General features: G+C 31.4%; 1 protein-coding gene across 1 annotated transcript in view; it reads right to left on the minus strand.

The window, feature by feature from the left end:
• The window catches only part of LOC145285034 (transducin-like enhancer protein 4), a 138,177-nt gene that overhangs the window by 88,614 nt on the left and 36,413 nt on the right, over nucleotides 1-13,150 (minus strand). Inside the window, exon 4 of the mRNA XM_080134109.1 lies at nucleotides 704-748. Within this exon, the coding sequence (XP_079990235.1) occupies nucleotides 704-748 (45 nt within the window). The remainder of the gene's footprint in view (nucleotides 1-703; nucleotides 749-13,150) is intronic.

Genomic DNA, 13,150 nt, shown 5'->3' on the forward strand with positions numbered 1-13,150 from the left:
TTAAATCATAAGTATATACTGGGTCCAATATAATAAATATGAAATCTGCATTTATCAAAACATATTTAAGCATATTTTATGACCAGGCAATGCCAGGTGGCCTGCTCGTATTTGAATACAATCATTTATAATATAAAGTAGTTGTCTGTATTTGTATGTCAGAACTAAAACTTGAAAAATACACAAACCCCTGCAAAGTTGATTTTTTTTTTTTTTTTTTTAAATCAATGTAAACTTGGAAAAATAATATTAAAAATTTACAAAAAAATAAATAAATAAAATAAAAAAAAACGTATTCTTTGGGGGTTGAATGGCCATTTCTATCATTGAATGTTATCAAGAATCAAACATGATATTTAATGTTATGTATTTGAAAGAAGTCAGCATTTTCTGAAATTAAAAGACGCTAACTCCGGAATTTAATTTATCATTTCTCTACAAAGAACAAATGGTAGTGGAAACTTAGTTTTAGTAGTGCTCTGGGAGGTATTCTTAATTTTGTCACTTCCAGTAGCACTAAAGTTTTTGTTTTTTTTAATTATTACTTGCATAAAAAAAAACAAAAAAAAAAACTTATCTTCTATATTTAATTTTTTATGGCTCTGAGCAATACCAAGTAGTCTTGCTAATTTATAGAGAGATGTAGAGTAATTTAGGCATACAGTCTGCTTTCAATAGTGGAAAATAAAAATGACATGCTTACCTGTTTGTGCATTTCAACATTTAAACCATACGACATTTCGTAATACTGAAATGAAAAACAAAAATTTATTGAAAACAATCTTATAAAACAAAAATCTAATTTATTGAAAATAAAGTTTATATTATTTCAAGGTTTCGGGCAACCAAGATTTCAATATGGTTGATGTATTTCAAACATTTAGGTCCACTTTTTTTCAACCTTCAGTTGTTTTGTGAGAGAGAGAAAGAGAGAAAGAAATAGTGTCCTGAAGAAGGCAGTCAAAATCTAGCTGTAACAATTAAATGATACATAAAATAAAATGCATTAAAAAAAAAAAAATACAATTTTTTTTTTTTTTTTTTTTTAACTACATAAATTTGTTTTTACATCACTTTCATATAAAAAAAATAAGTTTCTTAAACAGTAATAATAGGCTAATATTTTAATGTCTTAGGCTTCTCAAAGATTATATAATAAATGAATGGATAGAAATAGGTTAATCTATAAAATTACTACAACCCATAAACTACTTAAATGGAATAGATTAAAGTTTATGAGGTTTTGAAATAAATTAAATAATCCTCTTTATAAAAAGGACATGTTTCTTTGTCCTTACAGTTTATCAACATTGCTAGGATTAGATTTGAAAGATCACAAAAGCTAAAGCAACACCCTTACCATTTTAGGCCACAAAGTCTTCGGCATAAAGGATATTTTAAACTTATAAATGTGCAGATATTAATTCTTTAGCTGTTATACTAGCTGGCCACCTGACATTGTCCTGTCATCAAATATGCTTAAATGTATTATTTCAATTTATGGAGATTTTGTGTTTATTATTATAGGGCCAATTCTCTATCGATTATATCTTGTACCCAATATATAAGGATTTTGAGAGTAAAATAAAAATGACTGGGTGCCATCAGTAAGAATCAAAACAGTACTCCAGCCTTAGTTACCATTTGAGCTATTGTCAGATAGATAAAAAATAGTTAAAAATGAACCAATTTTAATAACATATAAATGAATACTTCTACACTATCAGAAGCAAATTTTGTAGTCGAGAAATGAAGTTTTCAGGTAAAAAAAAAAAAAAAAAATGGTTTCTAATTTTTTTGGCAATTCTAATAAATTACAATGTTAGCTCCCAAATTATGTAGTAGAAATTACCCGAATATTACTGTATACAAAACTGTTAGGTGAAAAATTGAGGTCATCTTGTTTAAATCGAAACAGAAAATTACCTCCCTTTTGAACTGTGTTTTACATAAAATGATTGTATTTGCTTCAAATTCTATTTTCTACCTTACCGATTCTCAATTTTTGGATATAATCTTAAAAATATGAGGAATATGCCTATACCATTGTTTTCATGTGAAATGCAGTATTACGATTTCTAAAATTATGTTCCGATAGTGTAGAAGCGTCTATAAATGTATATATTTGTGCATGTGTATAAATAATACTTTAGTTGGCTTATGTTTGACAAGTTCCAATTTTTATTTTTCAATTTTGACCACTTTGCAGCTATTTTTATTTGCTAAAAACCCATAAAAGAACAATCATATTTTCTTCTGGAACTTTGCACCTCTGACATCTTTGAAACAATGGAGACAGATGGCAAGTTTTATAAATTAGATTAAAGCTAAGGTAATCAATGTTATTCTTCACAAGAGTCATTTATGAAGGCCTGAAGGCTAATCGAGGATAACGGTTAAATGCAAGGTGGCCAATGAGACAACATTGTAATGATTGGTAGTGGTGAAAGTAGGGTAGAATTAGAGTATTCAAGAGGACAATTCAAACAATGTGTTTGCATTGGACTTAAAGGCAACCACGTTATTGTCAGCTGGAAAGTGTGTGGTACAGTTTCACAGGTGGGCAGTTCTAGGAAAAACTGTTCGTGGAATTTACATTTATTTAGGCATAGAGCATTGAGGAAATTATTGACAGTGGTTGTAACTAGACGAATGCTTGTTGTGAATATTTTGCAAAGGGAGACCATAGATTGAAGCTCAGTTGAGCACTTGCTGTCAAAATAACAGTGCAGAAAGACTCAACATGACAAAGATACAGGGAGGAGAAAAGGACATTGCCTACTCAGTTTTGAACCTTGTCAAGACAAGGATGCTCTGTGTCCTTTTTCAAATATAACTTAATCAGAGAACTAAAGTAATTTTGGCATATATTTTACGTGATTAATAAAGGTTTTAACAGGCAGCTCACTAGTATAAGATCTATCTAGGCAACATATGTTCCCATGCGCTCGGCATGTCCAATGACTAGGCTTTGAATGGATGGATTTGAATTTATTAAAGCCCAAATCTCACTTGACTATCAAACGATACACACACATGCAGAAGTTTGATTATTCGCTTTAAGCCTGTCGTCCACTGATCTAGTCTATGGCTATACGAAGACCTTATAGAAATACTCAAACATGATACTAGAGTTTTCTGGATTATATTTAACTCAAGTGGAATTGTATTGACGCTAAGTGTTGCTATGTAAGCAAAGGTTGTCAAAAGAAAATATACAGTTGCTCAGCATTAAGATAAAGATAAGACTTGTTGAATCCTTATGGTTTTTACTTGACAATCTGAAGTGGATTTTACTAGCGACAATCTCATGCAAACTCAGACATTCAAGGAGGGCCAGTGAAAAGCAAATTGCATTTTTTTGTTCATATAAATGACCTTGTATTGAGTTTAACTTTAGAATAATGAATGTCATCAGGTTTTGTTCATAAGACATACTAGCAAGGCTAGTATGTTTTATATATCTCTTTTGCTATGCAAGAGATTCCACCCCCCCCGGGGTGGGGGTGGGGGAAAAAAAAAACAAACAAAAAAACTAATCTATAAAAGTGAGAACTGAGCGTGTGAGAGCACTTATATACTCAATGAATTTTTGATCTACAGACTTGAAATTTGGTATGTAGGATATTCAGATATGTGGAAAACTAATAGTTTTCATCAGGAAAAAAAAAAAGGGCTCCTAAGTGGTTAAAATTAAAAAACTGGTATGTGGAGAGGGACGGTGATTGGATTTTTATCTGTCAACTGTTTCATGAATGCGCAAAGTTCACATGACAGCTTCCTTATGTTAATAAGTAGGTTTGAAAACACATTTTAAAGATTGTGTCAAACTGGCCTAATGTTTTATACTTGACTCCCTTTATTTTGGTTTCGATCTCAGTTTGAATTTTTTTTATATACAAGTGAATGGTTTAGAAAAAACAATTCTTGCATGCACATGTCTCAATTTCTTTGATTTTTAACTTCATTTTCATTTTTTAAAGAAATTAAACATTACATTTAATATTGAGTAATGCTGGGTACATCTACTAGCTATTAAATTTTAAATGTTTTACACTTTTTAAAATAAAAATCATGCAGATTTTGATCTAAAATTCGATCAAGGATTGTAGTCATAAGGTTTAGCAGCATTATATCTAATTTTTAGAAGTGGTTCGAAGCAGTTCCGTTTGGAGAACTAATTTTACTTGTCCCAGGACAAGTATTCTAGTGTCGAATAAAACTTATCTAAGCTGCATCACTAATTAAAAATATTAAAACATATTTTAACATTTCTTTGGCTTCCTTTAACACTATAATGACTAACATTGATATTTGAAACTGCACATATATGAAAAAAAAATAGTTATTCTTGAAGAGAAGTGTTACAAACACACAGTATCATCAGATATATTCTACATATTCCCTGCCATGATCCTGTTCCCTCTGGAGTATATGATCTGCTTGGATTAGATCTGCTGTCAACTCACTGAAATGTAAAAGTTCCTTCCGTTGCCTGCAGATTATTTCATGGTTATTGCCTCCCTGCAATGCTTAAATAACGCTCTGCGCCGCAGCTGAACAGATAAAACCTACGATGATATACATTCACATTAAACCCTCTGCATAACCACACCAGTGTTTTCTCAGAGATGTATTGGCAATCTCCTTTCGCATTGTGTTCTGCAGTCCTGAACAAAATTGTGTGAACGAACATGTATCATGGCCACATTTTCAGAGTTCTGTATAAGCTAACTATAGTGATATTCCTAAGTTTTATGCATTCTCTAATTAGCTCAGTAGCCTCTGTCTATTGCTAACTGTTTTTGACTATATATATATTATATATATAAAATGGCAAAAGCAGCACGCACATTTTCGTATGTTCAGCAAAGGTTGGGGGGATGCTTAGAACCTTTTCTATATCCCCTAGATCGTAATATGTACGATTTGCGAAGGAACATCGTGTCTAGATTTATTTTGATCGATTTTTGTAAAATTCGCGCTATTCTGTTCTGTTACATGTTTGTTTGGCTTTTTAGTAGAAAAGTAAAATAGTATAAACATATAAATTTAGTATAAATAAAGTGAGACTAAATTGAAACGATGTCTGTTCCTTGGCTGTCACGCCAGGAACGTCCAAAAAGCAATGAGCTTTGATCAACGCGGGAAAACTCGTCATATCAGACAATTGCTATTCATTTGGACACTCCTTTTTTATTGGAGAAATTGTTTTCCAACATCTTGGGGAAGCAAAACCAAAAAAACTGCCTCGCAGCCAAAGCTAAGTGCGGGATTTCATTCCGCTATGGCGTGATGTTTGTTTTAAATTTACACACCTGTCATAACTTTTTAATCATTTAATTTCATCCACTCATTCCACTGCCTTTGCAGCGTTGAGGTAAGTTATCACCTTTTTTTCCATCTTCGCCTCAAGGATTCGGGTTCGAGCCTACCTGCCTACCAAAACTTCTTTTACACCTACAAACACCCGGGCAACCCCGCTAGTGGCTTAATAAAGGGGGAAATATTACATAACATGTGAACAGAAAATCTCAGATCTAACTGAAATCTTAAAATTATTTCCACTTGCAATATACCTTATAGAAACTGAATTTAAAGAAATGAAATTATAAACTCCAATAAACTCTGAAAAAAAAAAAAAAATGTAGACCCCACCAAAGAGGCTATTGAAAAGCAGACCTTTTCCTTGTTAATTGAAGCCCCCCCCCTCCTCCTCCAATTACTTTTCCTTATCACCCTTTGAGAAGTGATAAGGGTATTGCTAATCTACCAGGGAATATGGATGGGGCTGCCCAGCCATGAATTTTGCTGGCCAGAGTGCTCTTCCTCTTTAAAGCTCACTTTCCAACCTTTGGTCACATCATCCCACTGCGAAAGGGAGAAACACGTACAGATTTGCTTTGCCATTTAATAGTATATTTTAATGGATTTCCAGAACCTTAAACTAAATTAAATGTATTTAATGGAATTAAATGTGCAAATGTAAGTGACAAGAAAAACAATGCGATACAGGATATACTGTTGGGAATAAGTTAAAATATTAACTATATAGCAAGTCTAGCGTATTCATTATTCGACACAATTTCAAGATGGGCACATTGGTAGTAAAAACCTAGCAAAGATTTATTGAAAAGCTCGAGTCTATTAATTCCAGTTTGGCTTTCTTTAAATGTGTGAATTTAAAGTTTAACATTCAAAGATGACATCTATGCTAGACTGTCCCCTTCTTTCGAAGGCAGAGGTCCAAATCCTGCAGGAGTAATTTTTAAATTTACCACATTCTTGGACTAAATTAAGCAAAAGGACAACTCATGGAACTCCTCTTCATTAACATTGTAATTCACAAGTTAGCTTTGATAGTTTCTTTCAGCCGTCGAACAATCAACTGCCTGTCCACCCCAATTCGTCCTTCTTGAAGCAGTGATTCCCATCATATGCAAATTAATACCACCTGAAAATCCAGAATTTTTTCCAATTCCCGTACCTGACATGCTAAACATATGCTGCTGCCTGCTTGAGTAATTTCTTCTATTACATTATTTAATGTATTATATACTAGCTTGATTGAATGACGATCAAATGTTTCACACTCCAATATTTTTATTTTCATTGAAATCAGTTAAATCGCCCACATTTCAATCAAATTGATTGCCAGCTCTAATTGAGGACTCATAATGCACTGGGAGGAAGCTTCCTCAGTGACTTAATCCACAACACATTTATATATAACTGTCTGAATTAGTTTAGAAAGAAAGTCAAATATCATGATTCGATTGTGCCTTAAAACAAACATTCATTTCTAACGTGCCCCTATCATATCAAATAATCCACTGTTTTCATATGCTGGACCTTTCTGCTGTATGGTAAAACTTCTCAAATGCACTTGATGTTAGACTGTACAAGGCATTAATTTTGGTCAAAAATCTTTCATCAGATTTTTTTTTAATTATCAATACTTATTGAAAAAAAAAACATTCAGATACAAAACTTATCTAAGAATACTACCAGATACATAAACTATATTTGTGTGGAATTTCATAAATCGCCCCAGCCATTTGAGGCCACAGGGAACTCACTCACAAAGTTTCATTTCATATAATAGGTAAATAGATAAATGTAAACGTATGAGGGGGGGGGGGAGGAAAAAAAACAAGAAACAAAACATGATACATAGTATACCGTTTGACAAATTCTAATATTAACTAATATATAAGGATTTCCTCTGGTTCTTAGAGTCGAGACCCTCCCTCTACTTGTCTGTAATAATGGTGCTGCCCAATAGATAACGGTTACAACATTTTGTCATAAGTTCAAGTGTCTAACACTCCATTAGAAATATACGTGAAGCACAGAACACTGCACTCCTTGTGGATTTTAATACGAGTACTTTCGGAAAACACGTGATATTAATGGTTGTTCTTTTCACTGACATTGCTCTTGGTTTCTGGTGTCTATCCTGGCATTTAAGATTGGTAAACAAGGGGGCGGGAAGACAAACTTGTAGTTTTATGATTAATATCGGTCAAGAGCAAAGTTAAGAGCTTTTTTTTTTTTTTTTTGTGCGTGTCAATTCATTTTGGTTAATTCCTTTTAGAGTGGAATTTTACCAGCAAAACAATTATTGAAATGGACGCAACCTCTTCAAAATTCTGACCTCACCAGAAAAAGATTCTAACTTAAGGACTATGCGAAGAGAAATATAGAAAAGTACCACTCTTATCAGTGAAATGCATTCGTAAATAATATTCATGAATTTATAGAGTACTCCAACTAAAACTTTCACTTATGAATTCCCTAAAGAAAAAGAAAAAAACTTGTTATAATGAAATTTTTTAAAAATTTCAATTAAAACAAATGGTACCTATGTGATTGTCATGTCGCAAATAGTAACATATCCAAAAATTATGGAAAATAAGGTAGAAAAATAATGAAAACAGTATTAGATAAAGTTTAGATGGGGAATAAAATTTGTCTGACATTTTGAATTACATTCATTATGCGAGGTCTCCTCTCAACATTTCTCTTCATGAATAATTATTTTTCTGCCTTGTCGTTTTCCGTAATTTTTGGATATGTTACTATTTGTGATATGACAATTACTTAGCTACCATTTGTTTTACTTAAAATTCCAGTGATGGAAAGAAAATATTGTACACCAAAAATCATGCAAATTTATCAAAGTTATTTTTATTAAATGTTTTTAAAGCAAATTTGAAAGTTTTATTTGGAATTATCTCCCTTGTTCCAACTATTTAAGAATTGTATTTAAAAATAAAACTACTTAAGCAATTTACATGATTTTTTTTTATGTACAACACTTTCAGTCACCTGGTACATACAGATTAAAAGAAAATTTTGTTTTACTTTTTTTCAGGGGTGGAGGAGGGGGTCTGTACAAACACCATTATCAAATAATTTTATGAATTTACAGAGTGCCCCATGTTAAAACCGCAAAGCTTAGACAAAAGAGACAATTGTATGCAATATTATGTTCTCTTGCCTGTAACAAAACAGCAGTTCAGTGTTTGGAGAGTGTCAAAAGGGAAGTAACTGATCAATTTTATCTCAATAAACTCAGTCAACAGTCAAGTGTATGAAGACTAATGTTACTAAACCATCAAATTTACCCCCCCCTTCCTCCACTCTCACCCTTCCCAAAGCTTATCACAATGTATTTACAGAGTGACCAATAAGTCTATATAGGTCAATGTACTTGTGTTTCCTTAAGATAGTTTTTTTTTTTTTTTTCTCTTGAAGTGTATGGGTTAGGGCCTGTTAAGGAGGAAGGAAGGAGAAGTGAAGTACCTCTTCATATCTTTATACATTTCAAACAATAGTGCTCTAATTTTAAAGACAAGCGCCTTTTGCTACTATTATCAGCAGTGGAGAAGCAACAACAACAGCAGTAAAAGCAGGACAAGGTTTTAAAATCAATTTTAGAAACTAAATAAGGATCGAAGAGTATAAGATTTTTCAAGATGGCATGGAAAAATTAAAAGTGTGTGTGTGTGTGTGTGTGTATATATATATATATATTGTGTGTGTGTGTGCGCGCGCATACAAAGGGCCTATTTCATCCAGTTTAAACTTTAAGACCAAGTTTTAATTAAAAAAAAAAAAAAAAAAAAAAAAAAAAAATTTTAAGAAAAAGTATTTTTAATGGGCATCATCTTATGAAGTATTCGGTTTAGTTTAGTAGGTAATGCCAGAATCCAGTAATTTTGGAAAAAGCTACTGTGGTTTAAGTTCTTTATATCTTTAAATATTTATTTACGTTTTGTTTGTTAGTTTTGTAACGGAAAATTGTATTTGATTTGTAGAGCATTAAGTTTTACAAAAATGAAAAACAATATCAATGTTTGATGCATTTTAGGCCAGGAAGCTAGTATCTTCAGACAAGCCTGGTCTAGTAGCACCAGCCATGAGTTATTGGGAGATCGATTAACACTTCTAACTTGAAACCTCACTGTCAAAGGGATCATTTAAACTAATTATCTATTTAAAAACATTTCTAAAACAACCATATACATATTTTATTTATATATATATATATATATATATATATATATAAATAAAAAAGTTGTACACTTTCTGACCACACCAAATTAGAGTTAAATTAAAAGCATTTTTATAACGGAATAATTCAGATTAGCTCTAAACCCCTTTTTGCATCGATATTCCAAAAAGTGGTCAAATTTACATTCCTCTGCTAACTAACCCTAGACGCACCAGTATGTTCAAGATTTAGGGCGGCTATCACATGCATACATACCTTTCTTTCCAGTCTTTCATTATCTCTATCGAGTTTTTTTTTTTTTTTTACCCCCAACCATCCTTTCCTCTTTATTCCTATATCTCAATATCTGGATTTTGAGAGAGAAGATTTACACTGTTCTGCAATTTTCGATTTCATAGTTTTTATTTAACTAAAGATCCAACTCTGGCAGGTACTATGATTTTGTGTTAGATCGAACCTAGGAGTTAACCTAACCATTAAGTGCACAGTAATCTCATACCTAACAGACCGCCAAAATTTAGCCATATCATTCAAAGTTATGCTATAACGAATTTTCAAACACAAGCAATCTATAATAAAAACAAGTATAAATGTCACATGCAGGTAAAAATGTGAAATCAAATGTTTTGATAGTCAGAGTCATTTCAAATGCAATCTTCAGCCTGGCACAAGATTTAATATTTTAAATCATAACCGAACCAGGTAATGATTTTAACATTAAAAAACAATTCAAATTTATTTTTTCTCAAGTGGAAAAGCAAAAGGAGTAAAATTTTAATTTTTATGGTTCTCTCAGCGTTACCTTAACGATTAAGTGATTAAACACATAAGATTATCACGTTTCGATGGACATTTGAGTTGGCAAACAATCTAAAAAAGGTAATCAGATTAAAAGCTTTGTAGATAATCCACAATAATCTTTAATTACTAAAAAAAAAAAAAAAAAAAAAAAAAAAATAAATAAATAAATATAGAATAAATGTTTAAAACTACAACCTTATTGTATAAACAAATTATTAACCCGGAGATAAACAGGAATAAAGTTAGTTTGTCTTAAATAAAATTGATATTTATCGAACCGTATCAAATTTGGCTCGGAAGTTCATATCATACAAACATAAATCCCAAACCCACTTGTGATCTTAACTCAGCTCAGCTCACAAAAGAACAGGGGGAAAAAAAGATTAAGCAGAAATCTTAGCCTCAGGTATTTTTATATTTCAGTTTTCTTATAGCTTATTGCAGGGGACAGGCACGCTACTAAATACCAGATATTCACCTGCTATCCCAGACACTCCAACAGAGATCTCACTTAGGATTTTAGCCATTCTTTTAAGCATAATAATCTGGATCTCCTGCACTTGCTTTAGTGGGTATACTTGTTAGGTAAATGTTTTTCAAGAACCCGATAGATATATTTTCAAGCTACTACTACTACTGCATTATTATACAGCATAATCACACTGACAGCAGTTTTCCGACACTAAATGTTGAGCTTAGTCTGTGCCAGATGGATGACCATTTGGAAACACCAGGCACTGAATGTAAGAATGTTACCACCTCTCTGCAATAACTGCAAAAATCTAACATTGCCATTTGCCCTGATGGGGATATACAAGCTATTGGGGGATCACCTGTGAATTTGATAGTCATATGAAACTTCTTCCTTAGGAGGAAGCTGGTTCAACTCGGTTAGGGTGAATGCTGCTTTGGTTTTGGTACTACACTATTCAGGTATTGAGCACTTTTAAAGTAAACACTAAAAATGTATGGACATAATATATTACCTTATATATCGTATGTAGATGTAATAGTAATTATATATGTATATTACACACAACTTCACATATGTTCAAAGGTGTACATGGCAAGATATATAGTATTTAAAATAGCAAAAAATGTTTTACTGAAAGAGTGGGTTATATAATTATAACATATCTATAAGGATCTAGTAAAGAGTGAATGCACTTGGAGTCGTATTGCGTCATGCATTATCAGTGAGTGTACTTAAATACTTACAATGTTTAACTCAATATTCAACTTATAAGAAATAAACTTAAATGCCTTTAATATGTTTAAGTAATAAACACTTATCAAGAAAGCTATGATGACTTCATTGTATAACAATTGACCCCTGTGAGGCCACTTCTTAAATCAGAGCAACAGTCAATCAAATATATATATATATATATATATCAGTTTCTACAATAGTGAACAATTGTGTTCAAAACACAATGAGACATTTGTCTCACATAAGCATAACATTGAATTTATTTACTACTAATAATATTTATTGAAAAAAAAAAAAAAAAAAAAAAAAAAAAAAAATGCTAAATAAAATACTAAAACAAATTTTCAAATCTTATTAAAAACGAAATCTAATTACAAAATTAAATTTGCCAGAATGCATGTTTTTAAATGCTTTTCTATTGCTAGCATAACAGTTCCACCCTTCACGCATTCGCCATGTAAATATTTACTCGTTTTACGAGCCTGTGTACCGATTTTGTAAGTATCTGTTTCATTTGCTCAATCTTTCAACACAAACTTTTTCAATGTCAGTTGTAATTTTAACACTTTTGTCCAATTAAAAATTTTATGACCAAACGATACTATAAAAATTCAATTTAACTTAAAATCATAAAAAAAAAACAAAAAAAAAAACAAAAAACAGAACGGGGCAATGCCGCACACACAATCATCTGCAGTTAATTATATGTTCATTACTGGAACGTAATCTCCAAACGAGATTACTTACATAAATAAAATATCACTAAATGAAAAAAAAAAAAAAAAATTATTTTTTAAAATTTTATTCAGGTCTCAACTTAATGACGATAGAAAATAAATTATGATCTAATTAATAATCAAGCATTATTGGATTTCTTTCTACCAAGCTAAACAAAAAATATACATTAGTAAATGATGCAATTCATCAACAAGTCAAGAATGTTTAAAAAGAACTGTTGAAAATGAGTATCTGAATAGACTTGTTAAAAATGTGTATTATAGTCGGGTTGGGGATCCTAGTAGCGACGCTTCAAATATACATAAAACCTATGACATTAAAATCAATATTGTAATTGAATTACATTTCAAGATCAAAATTTAGTAAACATTAAAATAAACTAGTTGAGTTTTGGAAATTTTCGGTTTGTCTAGCCGACATAAACCTGACCCCTTTTCAAGCTTCTTAAAATTACCTAGATACAGACAAAGTAAGAATGCTCAAAGTACCTTCAGATTCTGTAGCCCTGATTTTACGTGTGTGTGTGTGTGTGTGTGCATGCAGAAGTTTTAAGACAATCTTAAAGATCAGAACTTTTGGGGAGATTGGAAAATTTACCTTTTCCTTTAATTATATATATATATATATATTTTTTTTTAAATTTGATTAAAACAATCTATTGCTGGTAGTATTGATTGATTTTAAACTACTAGTAAAACTAAAATCTATAGTCCTAAGTAGTAATTTTTTTTTTTTTAAACTTGAAATCAGTACTATATCTATAATATGAAGCTGAACGTGTGTGTGTGTGTCTGGTCATGAATAGGCTCCTATATTGTTGACTATTATAAAAAACTGATCACATAATGATAGATGTATCGAGACACAGGAATGGGCATGTT

This window comes from Euprymna scolopes, chromosome 9, assembly GCF_053919585.1.
Source record: "Euprymna scolopes isolate OS-2025 chromosome 9, ASM5391958v1, whole genome shotgun sequence".
Taxonomy (NCBI): domain Eukaryota; kingdom Metazoa; phylum Mollusca; class Cephalopoda; order Sepiida; family Sepiolidae; genus Euprymna; species Euprymna scolopes.